The 21,922-nt window shown below is 41.9% G+C and overlaps 1 protein-coding gene across 1 annotated transcript; it reads left to right on the forward strand.

The window, feature by feature from the left end:
• The first annotated feature begins 14,699 nt into the window (after nucleotides 1-14,699).
• s1pr5b (sphingosine-1-phosphate receptor 5b) lies at nucleotides 14,700-19,249 on the forward strand. The gene is made up of 2 exons (XM_049572370.1): nucleotides 14,700-14,835; nucleotides 16,267-19,249. Exon 2 carries the CDS (start codon nucleotides 16,526-16,528, stop codon nucleotides 17,750-17,752), a length of 1,227 nt encoding a protein of 408 aa, XP_049428327.1. The 5' UTR covers nucleotides 14,700-14,835; nucleotides 16,267-16,525; the 3' UTR covers nucleotides 17,753-19,249.
• Nucleotides 19,250-21,922: the final 2,673 nt, after the last annotated feature.

The raw sequence follows: 21,922 nt of genomic DNA on the forward strand, positions 1-21,922 counted from the left end.
CTCATCCTTCTCCTGTGACAGAAAACACGTATCCTCATCTCCTCTGTTGAATCCTGGGAGGCTTTTTTCGCTGCCACGCAGAACATCTGGAGCCAGTCACTCCACCGCTGGCTCGTGAGAGCAGTTCCTAATGGAACATGTGAATGTGTTATGAGATCCGGCTCGAACAGCTGCTATTAGCTCAATTACACATTTGGCTGGAGAGCAGCAACGTGCTAACTCTTCACGCATTCTAGTTTAATTGTGTAAATTGATGTTAATGCAGCACTTAAGAGCCCAAGCAGAGGGTCGCAGAGGAAAACAAGTGGTCACATCTAAAAACAAAAGCTCTGACGCTAAGACGTGGTTGAGGGGTTCGACAGGGGTGGGTGGGGCGCTGGCAAGGGAATGAGGTAAATGTAAAGAATGAAAACAAGCTCTCAGGAATCACCATTAAGAGCCTGAGGTCAAAGTTGATGGATACTGTTGCTGAACTTTGTTTCCTGAGAATATTTTGCTTTTTAGAAACCATGAATCTACCTGTCCCTCTGGCCTGGGCCAGTGTTACTTACAAACATACCTAAACATGTGCAGATACACATCCTAAGTGGGCCAAAGGTATCACAGAAAACCGTCTCAACATTCAACTTCCTGCAGAAACATTTAAGACCACTTGCAGTGAAGTGTTTATCTCTATAATCCAGTTAAGAGACATCAGAAAATCACATCTGCAATTAGGGAGCACTTGAACAAGAATCAGAATAAACAAGTGGTCCCAATTGGAAAAATATACAAACATGGCCTGGAGATGTAATCTGTTGTTCACTTAATCACTCTTCCATGTCCTGCTGGCATGACATGAATGCCTAGAAAGAGTAATAGCAGTTACAATAGGAAGTGACAGCCTGTGAATTAATGTGTTTTGAGTCTATGTTTGAATATGTGATTCTCACAATTGATTTCTGCATAATGCGCCATTTGAACTAAGATAGAAATGTGACGATATGTTGCTGTTAGCTTGTTTTGTTCTGTGTAGCATAGATACCCAGATAGAGTTGTCCAGAAATGGGCATGAAATTGTCAGCTGTCCTGGGCGATAGCCTGGAGGGAGATTTGGTCACCATCTGTATTCTGTTTCCATCGAACTTATCCAAATATTACAGACTAATACAAATCTGCACAGAGCTGGACGGAGAAGTAGTAATCATGGGAAAGTAAGGTCCTATAATCTTTTTTCCTCTTATTTAGAATGATTGTGACAGGCGATCACCGTCTGTCCTTTCATGTGTTTTCATTAAGCTTAAATTCCTGACTGCATGCATATTTTCTGAATAGATTTTGACCTAATTTTCTAGTTGCTATCCCTGCTGATGGCAACGCTGCCCATCTAAATTCCTATAACAATTGTGTCTGCAAAAGACATTGACAAAAGAGTGGAAAGAGATGTCATAGGTTGTAAAAAAAGACAGGGAGGAAAGGCAGAGAGGAATGCTTGAAACCAGCAGTGGGTATAATGTGGCGTCTGACAATGTCTGAATACAAAAGTGTTTAAAGCTGCTACTAAGGGCAACACCTAACAGCGGAGGGGAAAAGCCTGCTGACCGTAATCACACACTTTCTTATACTCTCTCTCGAAGGTGTTCATGATGTTGCACCCTTGCACCAGACTGTAGGCTATAAAATAATGGATGTAGCCATTGTGATGTCAACCATTGGTCTCTGATCTCCCATTTTAAGGCCTCTATTTTGGCATTTTGGCTGTCACCATCTTGAATTTTTAGAGCCAGAAGAGACCCAGTTTGGACAAGAGGAAGGAGGTAACCCTAACGCTAGCTGCTAGCTTGGTTAGCATTGTGCATTTACAGCTGTGGTTAACTGTGATAATGCTAATCCTAATGCTACATTTTGCTAACAAAAAACATGCTTAAGTCCTCTTTTAATACAACCAAATGATGAACAAGACCTTTTTAGGCAACCAAAAAACGTTACAGTTAACGTTCATTAACTAAAAACACACTGAAAAAGCGACAACTATGGCTACATCTGTGAATATAGTTTTATATTACCTACCCGTCATTGTTTCTGTGGTAGTGACTTGTCAAAGGACAGCACCCACCTCTCACGCAAAGTGGCCACACAGTTAACTGTGCATAACATTTACACAGGTGAGTTATCCAAAGATTCACCCCTCGTACAGTTGTCATAAACATTGCAGGCTGTAAACGTGTTTATCTCTGCTGCAAAGTTGGACATTTTAACATGGACCCTCAAGTGGCCATTCAAGGAACTGCAGTTTTTGGTACATATATTTCATACGTTCTGCATACGTTCACACCTCTACACACCTGGCCCTCAAAAGACATAATCTGAAAATCTAAAAATAAATAATTAAGAAAAAGGATCTGAAGGGTGAAATAAATTGGGGGAGAGAGGGACTAGAGCAGAGCTGAGAGAAAGAGAGGAGTCAGTGAAACTGGTAGAGAAAGTGGGAGTGAGGTCTGGGTGAGAACGGAAGAACAGAACAGTGGACTGTACAGTAAACAAACAACTCCCCCCTCCTGATGGGGAGGTCCAGCATGTACAGCTGAGTTCACACACACACACACACACACACACACACACACACACACACACACTGAACGCTACCACATACTGCATTTCGTCACACAGATGCAGTACATTTCCATTCTTTTCCAACCACTCATACATACTGTACCCTGCTGCTGCAGAAACATGTAAATACAGACCCAATCTACTGATTTTTTGATGACCACCAAAACCCATGGACTCAGTGGGTGACTGCTCTGTACACTGTCTTTTTTGAGTTAGTCAAACACACACATGCCAAAAGATACACCACAGCTGATGCAGCACATTGTGTCCTTGACCACTCACCTCTGTGTTGCATGGAATTTTACGTTTTCCTGTCCGAACATAAGCGCAGATGTGCAAGAGCATGCATTTCACATCTGAGCCCTATATAGGGAAAGAAAGCCAGAAGAAAGGATGATCAGAGAAGGGGGGAAGGTTTAGGTTATAGCAGGAGAAAAGACACTAGATGACAGCGTGAGGAATTATGGAGGATCTTTTGCTCTCTAGTCTAAACAAGCTTGAAAGAAGAGTGCCATTTCTCTTCAGGCACTGGCATATTCCTGGCTATTCACAGAGAGAGGCACTCACAGCTCTTTTCCATGTTTTCATTAAAGCTGCTTTATGTGTGAGGCAGGGGAAAAGTAATACAACTGGCTAATGTTTAAATCTGTATATCGTCGTCTTTGTTGGTGTTGTCCTTTTGATATCTGTCCAGCTTTCTCTTTCTCCCTTCTTCAAAGTGACTTTCTTTTTCGTTTTCCTCTGACTGCTCTTGCTTCTTCTGCTCCTCTATCCCACTGCATTGCTCCTGCCGTCCTACCTTTTAGAGGGGGGAAAGGTCCCAGATGACAAGTCCCAGTGGGAATGTCAGAGGCACGTCAGGAAGCTTGTGAAATCCATCCTCCTCTTCTAGCCTTTCCACCATATGTAAAAATTCCTCTGCCTCTATCAATCCCTCTCAATCCTAACATTAAACATGGAAGACCTCGCAAACAGAGGGCCCAGAACAGTGTCAACAGTGTTCGCAAACAGTAAAATGGTTTATAGCAGCACGCCAAGGCACTAGCTGCCCTTTTACCAAACCTCAGCGGTGGCCATTAGGAGGCCCATGGGGACTCATTTGGGACCACTACGCTGCCCAGTCGCTCGTATAATTGTACTTCCGTAAACAACGAGTCCTATCAGTCACTGGAAAAACTAAAATACCCTCCCTCCTGAAAAGCACCCAAACAAAACACCAAAATAAGACTTGAAGCTGAAACTCTCATTGACCTGTTGATCTCTAAAGTCCCACGGTGCCGATTGGCACTGAAACACAACTATGTATAGACATAACGATTCCAACTGTCTTATTCCCAATGTGTCTCTCAAATTTTTTGTTTGTTTGTTGAGTTAATGAGATAAAAGTGGTTTTCTACAGAGTTTGATGATCGCTTAAACAAACAGTTTGTAAGATTTAGGGTGATTTAGTGGTGTCTAGCGGTGAGGATTGCAGATTGCAACCAGCTGAAACTTCTCCTTGTGCCAATTCCTTCAGTGGTTATTGTTCAGGAATGATCTCCTCTCCAAAACAAATGGACCAGGTGACTAAAACCGCAAACAACAACAACAACCAAAAAATGATTGAACAGTTCAAAGTTACAAACATTTCAAGTGTTTCTCCTATGCTGTTTGGCATGTCGGAGATGGGCCGCCACTTGTGATCCAGACATTCAGCAGATTTTCACCAGGAACCAAATTATCTGCAGAGGTCTCTCCTGCTCTAAAACAAATGGACCCGGTGACTAGGCTGACGTGGCAATGCTAATATGTGATTGGTTCTGTCTAGAGCCATTGTTTGATTTATCTGTTCCGGGCTATGGCAGTGAACATGACAGTCTCCACAGATAATGACTCACTCCCTATGTAGATATACTGTAAATGGCTCATTCCAAGGTGATAAAAACATGACAATTCTTATTTTCAGGTGATAATATACTAAAGAAATCATACTTATTATATTACAATCCATGTCTGCCAATAGTATCCATCTAAATCCTACACACTGGACCATCAAGTCACATTGCAATTACGCTGATTGAAATAATCATACAGAAACTTGTTGCATCACTCTATACACATTGCTCTGTAATCCATCCTGGTCCATTTGATATCTTTGGAAACTCTGGCATCTCAACTAGAATTTACAAGTTTTGTGGGTTTGAGCAAAGCTGAGGATAGACCTGCCAAAGAATTTGTGGGACCAATGAGTAATCAGCTCAGTACGAGGATATTTAGCTTAAGCAAGTGAGCCCCAGGACTGCTGCTTGATTTGAAACCCCTCTGCTGAGTTAACGCGACAACTCCAACTGCAACTGCACACTGCTGACAAATGAGCAAGTGTACGATATGGATTTATTTGGACATAAACCGCAATTTGATCCCTTAAGCGGTTGTGGGTCGCAATCAAATGGAAACTGTTTAATCAGAAGTCGGGACTTATTGGGACACAGTTGAAAACATGAGAAACTGACTGATTTTCAGCAGAGGGATGTCTGACTGGGAACTTTGTGACTCTAGAGATTTCTTCTGTCCCCTCTGGCTGAAAGCTGAGTCTATTTCTGATCTACTAAACCGTGAGGGCAAAGAGCGGGGATGCCTGAAAAATGAGGAGTCAAATGTGGCTTTGGAAGAATTTACCCCACTCCCCAGTGGATGTGTACATGCCTGTACATGTAAGTGCGTAGGCCAATGTGATTAATCTGTTGCTGCAATCACTCAAGGTGTAAGGGAGAAACACAGCATTTCACATTTAAAAAACTTTTCAAACTAAATTAAAATTCCCTTCACTTTACTTTCACTTTTCACCATGGAGCAAATTAGCTGAAGAGGCCAGCTGGTTTGTGTCTGTGCACGATCTGCTGATGTACTCATGATACCCCATTTACTGAAACCTGCTCTGAATTTGCACTGCGGCACACTGAAACAGGACCCAGCTGCTGGTGTGCTGGTGACCTGACGTCTAATTGCTTGCAATGGAACAAGCAGCTTGGAAATGTGGTTTCTGGAAAAGGGGAGGTGGTGATGGTGGTGGTGGTGGGGGTCGTGGGGTAAAGAGGCGTGGGGTAAAGAGGCTCAGAGACCAAGGAAGACATTAAGTTTCTGCATTTGAATGTCTCTGAACCGCACGTAATTGGTTGCAGAGCTTGAATGACATCAGAGCGTTGACTTCCACGAATGGGCTTGCTGAAAGATCCTGAGTGTCATTCAAAACAAAGCAGTCTATCAGAGATCATACATGAAGCTTTACACACAATACAAAAAAGGCTTTTATGGTCTAAAAGTCTTTGTGGAAAAAGTAGTGCATATTATGACTTTTTTGAATGAGAATTTTTATGGTACCCTCCCTGTTTATCTTAACTTGTCATCTCAGGCATCCGTTGGCAAGGCAGCGGTGTAAGATGTGGCAGATATTAAAGGCACAGCGAGAGGTTAAATTATGTGCTGCTGTTCTGATAAAACATCCTATTGTAAAACTGAACAAGCCAGCTTGAATGGGAGAGCAGCCAAAAATGATTTATGGATAACAACCCATATCACATGGCACAATGCCAAATGTGTTAACAACACTGCTCAGCTCTCTGACACGTTTTTAACTTGTTGCTGAATCCTGCAGCTTTGTTTCTGGCAAGTTTGTCATGCAGCAATGCTTTGAATTAACTTTTTTTATGAGTGTGCAGTCAAAGATTTACACTTAGCAGTGCTAAACAGGAACAGGATTGTGTTAACAGGAGAGACCAAGGAATGAGACTGTCACTCAAATCCAGTCAGCAACTCGCTTTCCATTTCAAAAAGCCAAAATGGAGTTTTTTAAAGACTGGCCTAGTAAGACACTGAAAGAACTGTTTTAACTGTATGTCTCTTTGCTGAGATTTAGATAAGCAGACTGATACCACTCTTACATCTGTGCACTTATGGAGCAAAAACCAGGAGACAATTAGCTTAGCTTAGCTTAGCTTAGCTTAGCTTAGCTTAGTTTAGCTTAAGAAACCTAAGAAAAGAAGGAAACAGCTGGCATGGCTCTGTCCTAAGGTAAAAATAAAATAAAAACACACCTATCAACAAAGGCGGAACCAAGACATTGTTTTGCAGCCACAAGTAACACTCAAGTCTTTGCACTCATGTCTCAAGTCAAATCCCAGGGCAAGCCTGGTAGGTCCTGAGTCAAGTTCCAAGTCCTAAACTTTGAGTTTTGAGTCTTAGTAATAATCATAGTGATAATGTGCTCTTCATCAAATGTAATGCAATTTTAACAACAGAGAAATAATATATAAAATTTACAAAAATCATTATCATTTTCCCCAACTGGCGCTTAGCAACGTAACCTTAGTTCTTCATGGTTTTCTCCTGCAACTTGATAGGACGCTGATGAATCTTGGAAATTAAGTGTCAGCTTGCTGGGAATGAATAGTGTTTATGTAAGTTGATTCAGGAAATAATTCATTAATTCATGGCACACTTTTTAATAACATACTTTTTCATCTTTGGGCTTGGGGGAAGGTATCAAGAATTTTCAAGTCAAAAGGTTCAAGTTGAGTCTTTTTTTGATTTTGTCAAGTCGAGTTTAAAGTCATCAATATTATGGCTCGAGTCCAAGTCATGTGACTGAGTCCATGCCACTACCTACCATCACCAATAAAGCTCTCTAATATATTTTGTCTTGTTTGATTAATTCGTACACATAAATTAAACAGTGTTTCTTAGCGACCAGCAGCCAGGCACAGTAACACCCCTGCTTCCAGTCTCAAGTCTCCTGGTCCAGGCTCCATACACACAGACATGAGAGTAATCTGTTTGAAGTGGCACCAGCTGACCCTCCTTCAACTCATTCTTTTACATTCTTGACAACACTGGGCAGACTGTATCATACCACTCTTTGAACCATTGATGCCACTTGCGTCACTTGAAGGAGATGTGAGAGGCTAATTGTTCAGCTGAGGTTCAGCAATTTCTTGAGTGGTATGCTCTTTAAGATTTAAACAAAAAGGGGAAACCAGATTTCATTCCAAATCACTTCCAGTCACGCTAACCTTACAGTCTGGTTGACTGAGCTGGTACCCTGCCCGTTTCACCCTTCTCTTTATAAAACACCTTCTGAATGGAAATATGAGAGGGTTACTGAGAAAGAAAGTGAGTAGAGGTCAAATGTGGAAAATGAGAAGGGAGGCTAAAAAGATGAAAAAGGAAAAAGGAAAAGTAGAGTAAAAGGTTTCAGGCCTGAGCTTGTCTCGTGCCCTTCTCCTCACTCTCACCATATCGGCGTCTTGGCTGCACGTTTTTACAAATTATCCCGGGATGCAAAAAGGGGCCAGAACTTGGAGATCTGGCATTCATTTACATTCTTACTGGTTTGTGCTTCTCCCGCTCTCTTTTTTCTCTGCAAGAACAGAGAGCAAGATGGAATTTCAAGAGGCCAAAAAGAAACAGAGCAGGAATCGTTCAAGCAACAGAATCCCTGAGTGAGCGTCCCGCAGGGATCCGTATGGCTGCCGTGCGGTTGTAATGTCTTTGTCCGCCCATCTCCTCTGATTACCATCATGTCTCTAGAGAGATCCATGAGGGCAGAATTCGTGTGCGTTCATGTGTTTTTGCAGAGTAGGGATTTCTGGCTTCACCCTTCAACTTCACCCACTTCCAAGGTGGAGAAGGAAGAAGTCTGAAGAAGTCAAAACTCGCGCAACACTTACGGTATGCTACAACTTTATGATAAGACCAGCACATTTCAGCTTCATCAGGGTCACTCCGAGTGTGTTTGTAAAAACATGCCTAAAGTTAATGTGAATACAGTCATGTGACATAATGTAGGGGGGAAAGTATCATATCATAAGTTTAATAGGAATTTATATACCTAAAAAATAGATATGAAATGTAAGTTGTGGGCACAATTATGGATTTATGTTTATTGAAGTTATAAAGATTTGTCATTCAGATCATTTAACATAGCTTAATTCAAACAATCTACAGTACATGGTTAACTGAGCACATTTTGTAAATATAATGTTCTTTTTTTATATAAATACTTAAAGGCAGAGGTGGGACCAAGTCTTGTTTTGCAAGTCAGCACTAGTAATCAGTACCACAACAGAATAAATGTTGTGTGTTCCTGTCCTGTCTTGTTGTATTTCACTCATCTGATATTGGAAAAATGTCTATAACTTTATCTACTCAAATTTGCTTGGGTTAAGGTATCATGTATTTCCAGGTCCAAAGGCTCAAGTCTATATGGAGACAGGAATCACTGATGTCCAAGCTGAGTTGCAAGTCATTTTTTGATTTTGCCAAGTCGAGTTTAAAATCATCAAATGTGGGACTGAAGTCCAAGTCATATGAGGGCATCCACACCTCTGCTGTAAGGACAAATCTTCCATGACAGATCACCAGTCCTCTGGGTTTAAAACATGTCAGGAAAAGTGGACTAACCCTAGAAAAGTGCTAATTTTTCACTGTTTTTATCTTAAGTTTATCTAAAAAAAACTTCATCTATATGTATACATTTGGGTGGAACGTTAAGCATGTATTGATGGAGTCAAATATATGGTCGAGGGCAGAGCAGTTACATCAAAGTCAGTTTTTATGCCTCCATGTAGAGAGTGTGTATACATGAGTGAAAGTGTGAGCATATGCAAAGTCTCCAACGGACAAACCCTCAGGGACAAAACCTCGATCGGAGTGTGTTAGGTCTGCCATCACAGGAATGAACACATCATCCTGAGGGTTGAGTGAGACGGTTACAGACCTGTGGAGCCGAGAGGGGTGTCAGTATCACGCTGTAAACCAAGAAAGTTCTCAAATCTGGATCTCATTAGACCTGTAGCCTGCCAGTGCTGGAGTGAACACATCCAGACTGCAGCCACACTCGCCCAACAAAGCTTCGGCACTGAGACGCAGCCGAGCCAAGAGAAATAGACCGGATCACCGCTGGATTGCTGGGTGACCTGAACCACCCCTACAGCAGAGGGAGGAAACCACTGCATGAAACCTGCAGACTGGTTCAGATGTCTGCCATCTGCATGGTGTAAAACAACACACAGAAAACAGATGTAAATACAGAATCATTGCTGCCTCTTTCTCCAAGGTGTTATCTGCTGTTATCACTGTAATTAGAGCAATAGGGGTCATTTCCTGCGAGAAAGGAGCTTAATTGTGATGAGTCATTGCTCCTCACTACAACTCCTCCAGCAACCACTCAACTGTCCTCAGAAGAAGACCAGATCGCCTATACCCCTTTCCCACAATTTCCCCCTCCCTCCCTGCCTCGACTTTTCCTCTGAACTCATTCCCCAACTCATCCCTCCTTCTGAAGCCACCGTGCCCTGCGAGCACTTCAAAAGAACACAGATCCTCATAAATCGGCCTTGAGTGGCCCCCAAACCGCAGCAAGTCGGCTGGAAAATCCAAACAAACAATACACTGATGAGTGGGTTTGACTGTCTTAGGTCATGCAATGCAGCTCGATGAGCCCATCGAGTGATCGCATACTGGAAAGTAAACATCACGCTTCAGTGAGGCTATATGGAAATGTGGAGAGGGGAGGATGCAGTTAAAGAAGAGATGGCCAAAATCCTGCTGCTTCTGCTGTGTATGTGTGTTGGAAAAAAACGACAAAAAGAGATACAATTGCAAGCAGTGAGGAATGTTTGCTTATCGTCACAGAGCTGGTCTGGCTAGTCTGATTTTGGGGACTTATCAGTAGATTAGGACTGAGGACTGAGTGGTGATAGATTGCAGGGGGGGCAGTGGTGCGATAGCCTTAGAGAGACCCCAGCCTGAAGTGTTTAGGAGGTGAGGAAGAGGACTAGAGAGAACTTGGCAGGCAAAGACAATTTAGATGGTGTTTTGAAGCCCAATATGCCATACTCATATCTTTGCCCCTTAGGTAATCAAAACCTCAACCCTTCTGATGTCTGACAGGCAAAAGTTGAAGCTGTGAAATAACGTCTGGGATATTTTAAAGTTTTATTGTGCTGGGAGGAAGTGCAGGTCAGGTTCATGTGCAGGCCAAAATTCACCCTCAAAAGTGAAGAAAATAAAGATGCCATAACAGTTCCAACTCTCAAACTGCAGGTGGTCCTGCATTTCAGACTCTTATATTTTTGATGTTTTCCACACAGGCTGAAAAATATCAAGGCTGTAAAAATATTAACACTACAGCTGAAATTTGTAGCTGCCAGTACTGCCAGCTAAGAGAAGCCATCATAACATCACTCCATCAGTTACAATCAAATCAGCGGGCTAGCTGTGGTCAACCAAAAAATAAACCCCTTGTGCACCGCAAACAAGTCCTGTCGGTCACATAACTGGTCCATCAAGGTCAACATTACATCCACACCCAAAGAGGAGCCGGCTCAGCTGAAAGCAGTCAGCATCACAGCGGTGTGTGTGGCCAAAAACAAACGTTAAGAATACCAGAGAGGGAAATCCTTCTGGAGTGTGTTTCCAGTGTTGCTGTACAGAAAGTGGAGCATAAAGACAGACTGAATACAGGGTGAAAACTGTGAGTGAGGAATGACAAAAAAACAGGAAAAGTGCGATAAAAAGAGAGACAAAACAGTAACAGGAAAACAGACCAGACTGTGTAACACGCAAATGATCAAGAAGAGATGAAAGAGGACTGCTTTTCCTTCCTGTTCAGGGTTGTGTGAGTCCCATCCGTCTGTTAGACTACTCATCCTCAGTGTCAGAGCCCTGTTTTTCTCTGAGGCTTTGATGTGAGGCCTCTGCGTTCACCCCGCCAGGATATTACTCTTTAATGATCTCCTGATAAGGTTCCCCTCCTACACACAGTGGTGCAGCCGGCAGGGAGTGTGGGTGAGACATGTAACATTTATAAACACAAACAGACACGCTAACAGCAGCAGAGAAAGTTCACCCAATCAACTTCAAGTCCTTTACTAGCCTCTCAAACACATGCATGTACATGTTTTTCTTTGTGATGGAAAAGTTCATGTTTTTATTTCAGCCAACAGCTCCAAATGATCCTTTTTCAACTGCTGCTTTGACACAATGTCCCAAGCACCTTTTTAATAATTTTGCCTGAGGGTGTTATGACTGTTTGATCTGTTGATTCACTGATGTGTGTCAGTATGTCAGCAGACTTACTTAACTGACATTATCAGGAGCCTAAAAAGAAGACACTTGACCCTGTCAGACACAAACACAAAATCTGGATGAAGACCATGTGCAATCCAGTTACCAGGCAAAATGTTGGCATTGAACATTTCTGCAACCAACTGATACATTAATTTTGCAAGTTGCTATGTCGCAGATACTTCGAAATTTTACATTTCAACAACTCTGTGGTTAATGCATGGTTACATTTAGGCACTTTTGGGCAAAACCTCATAGTTATGGTTAGGAAAAGATCATGTTTTGGCTTAAAATACCCATTTTGGGTGGTGCAATCCCTGCTGGAAAAACAGTGATGTCACATTTCTTGCCACTGTCCCAGTAGGAAATGCAGTGATGGGTCACTAAAAAAACACCCATGTTTGGAGGCTAAAAAGCTGCTGGATAGACAGAGACAGGTCGCAAAAACAGCTACAAGTCCCTAAAAAACACCCAAGTTCTGTGCCTTAAAAGCCACTGGAAAGACAGTCATGAGTCATTACAAAATACTTGCGTTTGGCGTCTAAAAAACTCCCAGAAAATGAACCACAGGTCACTAAAAAAAATCATGTTTTGGGGGGCTAAAAAGGAAAAAGAGTCATAAGCTGGAGAAAGAGCCACGGGTCACTTAAAGAAATGCACTTTTGGAGGCCAAAAAGCTGCTAGAAAAATAGCAACAGGCCCCTAAAAAATATCCAGATTGATGCCCAAAAAGCTGCTAGAAAAAGAGCCATGGGTTGCTAAGAAAACACCCATTTTGGGGGGTTAAAAAGCTGCTGGAATAACAGTGACAGGTCCCTAAAAACACCTACATTTGGTGCCTAAAAAGATGCTGGGAAAAGAGCCACAAGTCACTAAAAAACACTAATTTTGGAGGCTAAAAAGCTTCTAGAAAAACGGTGACAGATCCCTAAAAACACCCAGTTTGGTGCCTAAAAACTGCTGGAAAAGTAGCCACAGTTCACCAAAAACACCCAATTTTGGGGGCTAAAAAAGTTGCAGGAAAAACAGTGACAGGTTCCTAAAAAACATCCATGTTTGTTGCATAAAAAGCAGCTGCAAAAAGAGCCATAAGCCACTATAAAGTACTGGCATTTGGTGCCTACAAAGCTGCTGGAATAAGACCCACAGCACACAGACTTGCTAAAAAAACAACCAGTAACACGCCATCCACAATCCAGATGACAAAGTCAGCTTATATACTATATCAGTGTAGAAAATGTAATATGATACGTATGAAACTTGCAAATGAAGTGTACTTGTGGTTTGCAGAAACAAACACTAACGTGATTGGACTGCCATGTGAGACTAAGAGAGTCGGAGAAGCAGTGTGATGACAGGGAAAGAAAGAAAGAAAGAAATGTGCTTGTGTATTGTCCACACTCAGTCATGTACAAAGGAGCCAGAGGATTCTTCAGCTAAACCAGGTAATAATCACACAGCAAACAGGTTTAGTTGAAGGAAAACTCTGTTTGAATAGTCAGACACTGCCAAGTAATGTACCACAGGAGTAGCCGGATAAAGAGCAGGATTTCCAACTGTCAAAAGACCGTAGGTAAAGAAAGTAAATAGGTGTCACAGCAAATGAAAAGTCAGTGCTGTTTCAGATGTGTTTGGGGCAAATGTCATGTCAACATGTCAGCATATCAATCACTGGCTTTGAAACAAAACAAACAAAAACAAACTAATAAAAGTTATATTCTAGGCTCATACAGCATCCTGTTCACCTCTTCCCTGCTTTGTTTTGTCCTGATAAACCTTCAGCCGCACGCCCTGCAGCGGAGGCTTCGCAGGTAAACAGCCAAAGCGTGTCAAAGCATGCTGAAATTTCACTGACAGACTCTGGGAATTGGGATGCCATCATTGCAACATAAACCATGTGAATCGTATTCGCTCCACTTCCCTGGCTGCATAAGTAGGGGGTGGTAGAATAGATAATCGTGGGAGCAATAAATCTAAACTCCGAGGAAGTCGGGAAAAACAAAAGCTTAGCGTGTACATTTCAGCTGGCTTAGGGAGTTTGGGGAAATGTGACTGGGCCAGGGCTTATCAGAACTGGTTCTTCCAGCACGATAGCAGCCGTTATTTCCCTTTCATTTCTCTAGAAAATTGAAAAGTGGTGTTTGTGTAGCCACCATAACACCTGAAAATGTACACCCCTTCTTCATAATTTGATGTTTTATGTAGTGTTCTCAATGCACTTTCAGATAATTTTGCAGTCTTGCAGATGTTTCCTGCTCACAGACTGATTGTCTTGTTGTAGTCCACACACTGTATATTGCATGTATATATCCATAGGTGTAGGTTGCAGGGGGGGCGCAGGGGACATGTCGCCCTCAGTATTTAGAACTTGTGCATTTGTCCCTCCCACAAGAAAAATGTAAAAGTAGCAGAGACTTTTATTTTAACAAAAGTACAGACATTTGTGCAGAAAAGGCACAAATTGGTGCATAGAAATTCATCAGAATGCAGGAAATGAATGATACTCAGATTTTTTTGGCCTGTTTTTTATGGCCTTGTAGATATCACATGTACCTGATTTTAGGGAATTTTTAAAGATGGGGCCTGTGTAAGCAAGTTTCTCTTGCTGTCATTGTAGTATCATTGTAAACAGAGATGAGCCTTCATGACGATATCAGAAAGATACAGTATATATACACTATGTGAATTCTGAAATGTGAACAAATCTCATGGCAGCAACTGTTGTGGCTGTGTAATCAGAGGTGCTGCTTTCACTGACAGGCTTCACTGAGATCTTAATATTTTGATCATTCCAGCTCCTCCTCATCTGTCAATCATCAAGAAGAGATTTTATGGTGTGCGGCCAGGAGACATATCTTTTTTCTACATGTGTTTGCATGCACACAACTGTGTGTTAATGCATGCATAAGAGTGAGAGAGAGAGAATGCTAGAGGAAGAGAGGGAGAATGTGAGGGGGAGTGAGAGAGTTTGGGTTAAGACCAACCCCCTTTAGCTGTTGCATGTTTCAACTAAGGTCTCACTTCACTCCCTCTGCCTTGTCAGTTTGACTGTGAGTCACTTGGTGCTGGTGTTTGGATTCTCCTCACTGGAAAGCAGATGAAGTGCACGATAAAGGCAACGCTACATTAATTTTTAAGGTAATTTCTTTGTGATGCTTTCTTATTCTGATGCAATATGTGGCACATGATCATTTTTATACGATTGCATTTGTGCTGTGTTTAAACAGAGCAGAATGATAACAGAAACATAATTATAATCTTGTCAATAATCAAAGGATTGCTTGTGATTTGTTTGAAATAAGATTTATTACTATAATGTTTAAATTAATCTTTTGCTTTATGACACGTTAACACCTGAAGAAAAGAAAGACTTACGTACAGGAGATTGTACTATAAGCAACAATGGTGAAAAAAAAAACAACCAAAAAAAATTGTTTCATTTTAAAATGTTTTAAAACAGTCAGGATTTAAAAATGTTTTTTTGTCTTGTCATTATTATAAACACAAATTTTTATTCTTGTGATTATAACATACGTATTCTCTTAGTCACAACTCTTCATAGATAACTGACATTAAGATACTGGTATTCATTCATGATCTCATTCATATTTTTTTCCATGGTCAATCTCTCCCATTGAGGGACTCAACGCTCAGCATTTGGGCCAACGTGGACAAATTATATTAATTTCCTACATTCTTGGCAGCAGATTGAATGGGTTTATGTCTCTAGACCATTTGTTAAATGTTAACATATGACTCAAGAGGCGAGAAAAACATTCCCTCACGCGACAGAGACTCAGAGGAATGCAACCCTAATCACCCCTGATTGTTTTTACCATTAACAATGAAAGCTAAAATAATTCAACCACAACCTTCAGCATATTTGTGATCATAGTTTGTAAATGTTGCAGACGTTGGACGTGATGTTTAAGCGTATTTGCATGTGTGGGTGGGAGACTTCAAACACACCTCATCTATACTGTGAAAGTGGAATGGTGATGCTGGGGTGGGGGCTGGCAGGGGGGCAGCAACATGTGTGCCAAATTAAGTGCACATGTTGTGATGGTTCTTGTCTAACAACCTTACAGTGACTGATGCACTTTAAACAGGACTGGAAGGACTAAATGTTTGACCTTAAAAAGATCCCTCTCTGCCTTCAGTATTTAGTATCACATTCATACCCTGCAAACGCAAAAAGAAATAATTGCTCATCTGTTTTAGTAGATGTCATGAGGTTTATGCTGTAATTTAAATTTCCTATCATCACAATTTACACTCAAGAGTTACAGGAAATGTATATACATGTGCATTCAACTTAACTACGCCTATGCTTTGCTTGTCTGTGGATTTATGATTCATGTGTTTTGACTCATTACATTTTTGTGGCTAAATGTCTTAAATGTCAGTATAACATAACCTAGTCCTTTGAAAATGAGTGAGTGTGAATGTTAACTTTAATTTAAGAGTTTGATTTCAAGTTAATCTATTAAGGATTGTGATTTCAGTTTTTAGTCATTCTGCATTCACTCTTTCCATCATTTTTCATGCTTTTTTCATGTCTGTCTACAGCGTCTGGACCATCTAAACCAGGACAAGCGGAGCTCAAGAGCACCGTCTTCTGGCAGAAAAGAAAACATCTGGGGATCCTGGTGGATTACACTGTGTCAACTTCATAATCCCTTCCTTAGCTGAAGGAGCTCAGACATCTTTTTCGTGTATCTTCTTTGGACAAATTCTTCACAGCTCTGACTGCAACAAAAAACATGTCAACAAATATGACTTTATAGCCACCAACTGTAAGCAGAATAGAAGAAAAGCAATAAAAAGCATGGAGGCTTCAAGTTCTGCTCATGCAGGGACTCCCTTCTCTACACCCATACTCCCCACCTCCCCCACAACCTCCTCTCCAGGCTACTTGCAGTTTTTCTGGGAGTACCAGGACATTTCTGTCCTTGTGGAGCATTACAACTACACCGGCAAGCTGCAGAAAGACCGCTACCGTGAAGGACTCAAACCTGAAGGCATTGCGTTCCTGGTGGTGTGTCTTCTCATCGTCCTGGAGAATGCTGTGGTTCTCATCGCCATATGGAGGAACAAGAAGTTCCATCTGCCCATGTATTACCTGCTGGGCAACCTGACTCTATCCGATCTGCTGGCTGGGATTACATACATGGCCAACATCATCATGTCCGGACCTAATACTTTGAAACTGACTCCGTTGCTATGGTTCCTCAGGGAGGGAGGGGTCTTCATCACTCTGGCAGCCTCTATAATTAGTTTGCTGGCCATTGCAATTGAACGCCATGTTACTATGGTGACTATGAGGCCATACCATGGGGCAAAGAAGGGACGGATGTTGGCACTGATTGGTGCAAGCTGGGCCCTGGCAGGGTTTCTGGGGGTCCTCCCAATTTTGGGGTGGAACTGCATCCACAGACTGGACCAATGTTCAACAGTCCTCCCACTTTATTCCAAGAGCTACATTCTCTTCTGCGTGTCTGTGTTTAGCGCAGTGCTCCTGGCCATCGTCGTCCTTTATGTCAGAGTGTTTCGAATTGTCCGCACCAACACGCAGCGTCAGCGGCTGGGCCTGTCGGGCAGCATGAGGAAAGGCTTAGCAAGGAAGTCGCAGAAGTACATCGCCCTCCTCAAGACGGTCACCATCGTGGTAGGCGTCTTCATTGCCTGTTGGCTGCCCCTCTTCGTACTCCTCCTCCTGGATTTTTTCTGCCCTACCCGCAGTTGTCGCCTGCTCTACAAGGCCGATTACTTCCTGGGAGTAGCTATGGTCAACTCACTCCTCAACCCCATCATCTACACTCTGACCAGTAAGGACATGAGGAGAGCCATTCTCAGGCTGCTCTGTCGGCCTTGTCTGATGACCAGAGATGGCCAGGTGAAGAAGATTGGGATGCCATTCCTGGAGTGCAGTTTCAGTAAAACTGAGGTGGTATCCCAGAAGCTAGAGGGGGGACCAGAGACGACGATTTCCTCTGGAAACGTTATCACCCCGTCTCCTATTAAGGCCCTTTACCCTAAACTCTTCAAGTCATAAGGACTGAGACTGATTGATTGATTGAGTCCATACGTGTGTGAATGGGTTTCCCACTGAACAGAGGACATGTAGCACATCTTCTTTGGAGAAGAAGCAGTTCTGGTATTCTCCAGTTTGGAGCATAGCCAGAATCAGAGTTTGTATGAAATATTACGAAGGCACAAGAGAATCATGTTTAGACTAATGTCTCACCTTGACGAGTCAGAAGTGGTGCAGAACTTTGTGAGATGATTACAAAACAAAAGGATGCCACTCAAATGTGAACAAGAAATCAGACTCTTTTATGAGTAGATGCTAGTGATGAGTCTCCTTAACTAATTTGCACTGAAATATCACAATGAATAGAGAAGCAGCTTGGATTCAGTTTTCTTGTGGTTCTGTAGTTTGTGTCTAAACTTGGAAGGAAACTTCTGTAAACCCCAAAGACTCGTGACTGAAAAAAAAAAATGTAAATGCAACCTTTTCTGGGTTGATGGTGAATGAGTGTGGTTGGCTTTGACCTTTTTTTCAGTTTGTTATTGAAGTGCCTTAAATATAGCACAAACACTTCTATAAGTGCATAAATATGTGTAATCTGTTCATCTCCAGACACCTGGATTTCGCTGGTTCGAAGGCCCATGGTGTGCTAGATTTGTTCAGATAAATTTGTATGGACCCCCCACACACACACATATTTGTGTACGTGATGCAGGGAGGGTAACAGGGAAACTGAAAGATAACAGGAAAGGGAGAGGTGGCGCTCACTCTTAACTGTTCTTACAGTTCGGTGAAGAATGCTGTGGTATAGCTGTGGGAGGGAGACGCAACATTAAAATCCCCCGACTGTTTTGAAATGACAGATGGTTAACTTATCTGATGCCAAATGGAAAGTTGTTGGGGTTTGGTGTCCAACTTTATTTCAAATGTCAGTCTGACATCTGCAGGAAAACTGCAACAACAAAATGTCAACATGTAATGTGATTAACTGACAGATGTTACCAAAAAAAGGCCTTTTAACGGAAAACCAGATCAGCTGCAGTTGCATCACATGTAAGTATAAGCCTAATAAATTATTACGTCAGAGATTTCAGATTAAGTTGTAGGTGTCGTAAATCACCATTATCTAGCTGCAGGACTTTTAAGGGCAAGAATGTGCCTGCACTTTTAAGCTAAATCATGTGGAATGAGTGCAATTATTCCAATACTTCCCTTCACCATCCATCATATCAGCAGAATATTTCCGTTTTAGTTTGAGGTACTGATTTTTTGTTATTATGAAATGAGTTTGACAGTCTTTTTATACGGATGTGTGTTTTTTTTAAGTGCTGTCTTTCCAGACCTTAATTGATGAATGTGGTAGTGTGCTTTTTTGTACTGTAACTCATGTGTAGTGAACTTTTTGTATTTCTGAAGACTTTTCTTATCTTCTGTATTGTAAATTATATCTGTTTTGTAACAAGTAAAAGCAAACTTTACCTTTCTTTTCATAAAAGAAATAAAAACGGTTGTCTTAAAGGATTCTGAAGAGGTCTTGGTTTGTTTTTACTGTGTGTGCACTCATTTAAGCGTGTGTGTTTCTTTTCATGTAGCTGAGGTTGTTTGAATGGAAGAACAGTTCTTGAAGAAGCACCACAGGAAGTCGGCCCCCTTCTCTCACATCTGGTAATGGCATTGGCCTAGATACAGCGTTCCTCTACAAGCTCTATATGTCTCAGGACGGATCAGGCACCTCACAATGTGCCTTTTATTTAAAACCTGAGAACTCAGTTTTTCTTTTTTTCTTATTCGGTCAACCCGTGGGTGAGACTGGCCATTGCCTTGCCTTGACTTGCTGTCCACACTGTTCCCAAATGAAACAGAGAAAGACTGCATTCAGCTGGCTAAAATGTTGTTCCCTGGGAGCTGTACATTCTGCAAACAGTACAAACTCAACAGACTGTTAATTCAATTAAAGTTTGTGTGTTTCCCGACATTACCGAGGACTGAAAAAGACATTGTAGTACTGCTATGGGACGTTACATTGTAGATTCTCACTGAAGGCATCAAAACTATGAATGAACACATGTGGAGTTATGTACTTAACAAAAAAAGGTGAAATAACTGAAAACATGTTTTATATTCTAGTTTCTTCAAAATAGCCACCCTTTGCTCTGATTACTGCTTTGCACACTCTTGGCATTCTCTCCATGAGCTTCAAGAGGTAGTCACCTGAAATGGTTTCCACTTCAGGTGTGCCTTATCAGGGTTAATTAGTGGAATTTCTTGCTTTATCAATGGGGTTGGGACCATCAGTTGTGTTGTGCAGAAGTCAGGTTAATACACAGCCGACAGCCCTATTGGACAACTGTTAAAATTCATATTATGGCTAGAACCAATCAGCTAACTAAAGAAAAACGAGTGGCCATCATTACTTTAAGAAATGAAGGTCAGTCAGTCCGGAAAATTGCAAAAACTTTAAATGTGTCCCCAAGTGGAGTCGCAAAAACCATCAAGCGCTACAACGAAACTGGCACACATGAGGACCGACCCAGGAAAGGAAGACCAAGAGTCACCTCTGCTTCTGAGGATAAGTTCATCCGAGTCACCAGCCTCAGAAATCGCAAGTTAACAGCAGCTCAGATCAGAGACCAGATGAATGCCACACAGAGTTCTAGCAGCAGACCCATCTCTAGAACAACTGTTAAGAGGAGACTGCGAATCAGGCCTTCATGGTCAAATAGCTGCTAGGAAACCACTGCTAAGGAGAGGCAACAAGCAGAAGAGATTTGTTTGGGCCAAGAAACACAAGGAATGGACATTAGACCAGTGGAAATCTGTGCTTTGGTCTGATGAGTCCAAATTTGAGATCTTTGGTTCCAACCGTGTCTTTGTGAGATGCAGTAAAGGTGAACGGATGGATTCCACATGCCTGGTTCCCACTGTGAAGCATGGAGGAGGAGGTGTGATGGTGTGGGGGTGTTTTGCTGGTGACACTGTTGGGGATTTATTCAAAATTGAAGGCACACTGAACCAGCATGGCTACCACAGCATCCTGCAGTGACATGCCATCCCATCCGGTTTGCGTTTAGTTGGACGATCATTTATTTTTCAACAGGACAATGACCCCAAACACACCTCCAGGCTGTGTAAGGGCTATTTGACCAAGAAGGAGAGTGATGGAGTGCTGCGGCAGATGACCTGGCCTCCACAGTCACCGGACCTGAACCCAATCGAGATGGTTTGGGGTGAGCTGGACCGCAGAGTGAAGGCAAAGGGGCCAACAAGTGCTAAACACCTCTGGGAACTCCTTCAAGACTGTTGGAAAACCATTTCAGGTGACTACCTCTTGAAGCTCATGGAGAGAATGCCAAGAGTGTGCAAAGCAGTAATCAGAGCAAAGGGTGGCTATTTTGAAGAAACTAGAATATAAAACATGTTTTCAGTTATTTCACCTTTTTTTGTTAAGTACATAACTCCACATGTGTTCATTCATAGTTTTGATGCCTTCAGTGAGAATCTACAATGTAAATAGTCATGAAAATAAAGAAAACGCATTGAATGAGAAGGTGTGTCCAAACTTTTGGCCTGTACTGTATATTTACTTAACATTATGCATTTAAAAACACTGCTTTGTGGTGTGATTATTATAAATGCCACAGATTCAAAAAACTGACAAATGTGAAATAAAGTTCTTGATCAGGTTTGTAATTCTGCAAGCACAATTGCTGGAGTATTGCCACTGCACAAACAAATCTAAAACATGAATACTGTAGATCTGACTCTGAACATGAGTGCGATATGACGGGGCAATTATTTTTTGCTTGTTTAAACAGTGTTTGTGCAGTAATCTATTTAGGGACATACATGTGTTAACTTTTCACACCTCTTACTATGCGCAAAGCAGCTCTAGGGCATTCATTCTTGCAAAGCAAAGACTACGGAGACCAAACAGTCAACCTGACAAACTATAGGCCTATAGTTGTTTCACTTCTGATTTCACCCACACTGACCTGAAGACATATTTACCTAGGATAACATGTATCACACAGCACTGGGATACCTTTGATATGATTTGTATGGGTGCAGGTGTTCCTCCATATGTTGGCGGTATTCACCAGCACTGTGCCTGCTGACAGAGGTCAGCAAGTCAGGGAATCTTTGCTGCCCCCTCCCAGCTTCCTTCCTGCTGCTGGAATCATACAACAAACTGGA

The sequence above is a fragment of the Epinephelus fuscoguttatus genome, linkage group LG3, assembly GCF_011397635.1.
Source record: "Epinephelus fuscoguttatus linkage group LG3, E.fuscoguttatus.final_Chr_v1".
NCBI classification, from domain to species: Eukaryota; Metazoa; Chordata; class Actinopteri; order Perciformes; family Serranidae; genus Epinephelus; species Epinephelus fuscoguttatus.

Bases quoted from the DNA above. Each gene is read 5' to 3' on its own strand.
- s1pr5b (XM_049572370.1), top strand. From the start codon at position 16,526: ATGGAGGCTTCAAGTTCTGCTCATGCAGGGACTCCCTTCTCTACACCC.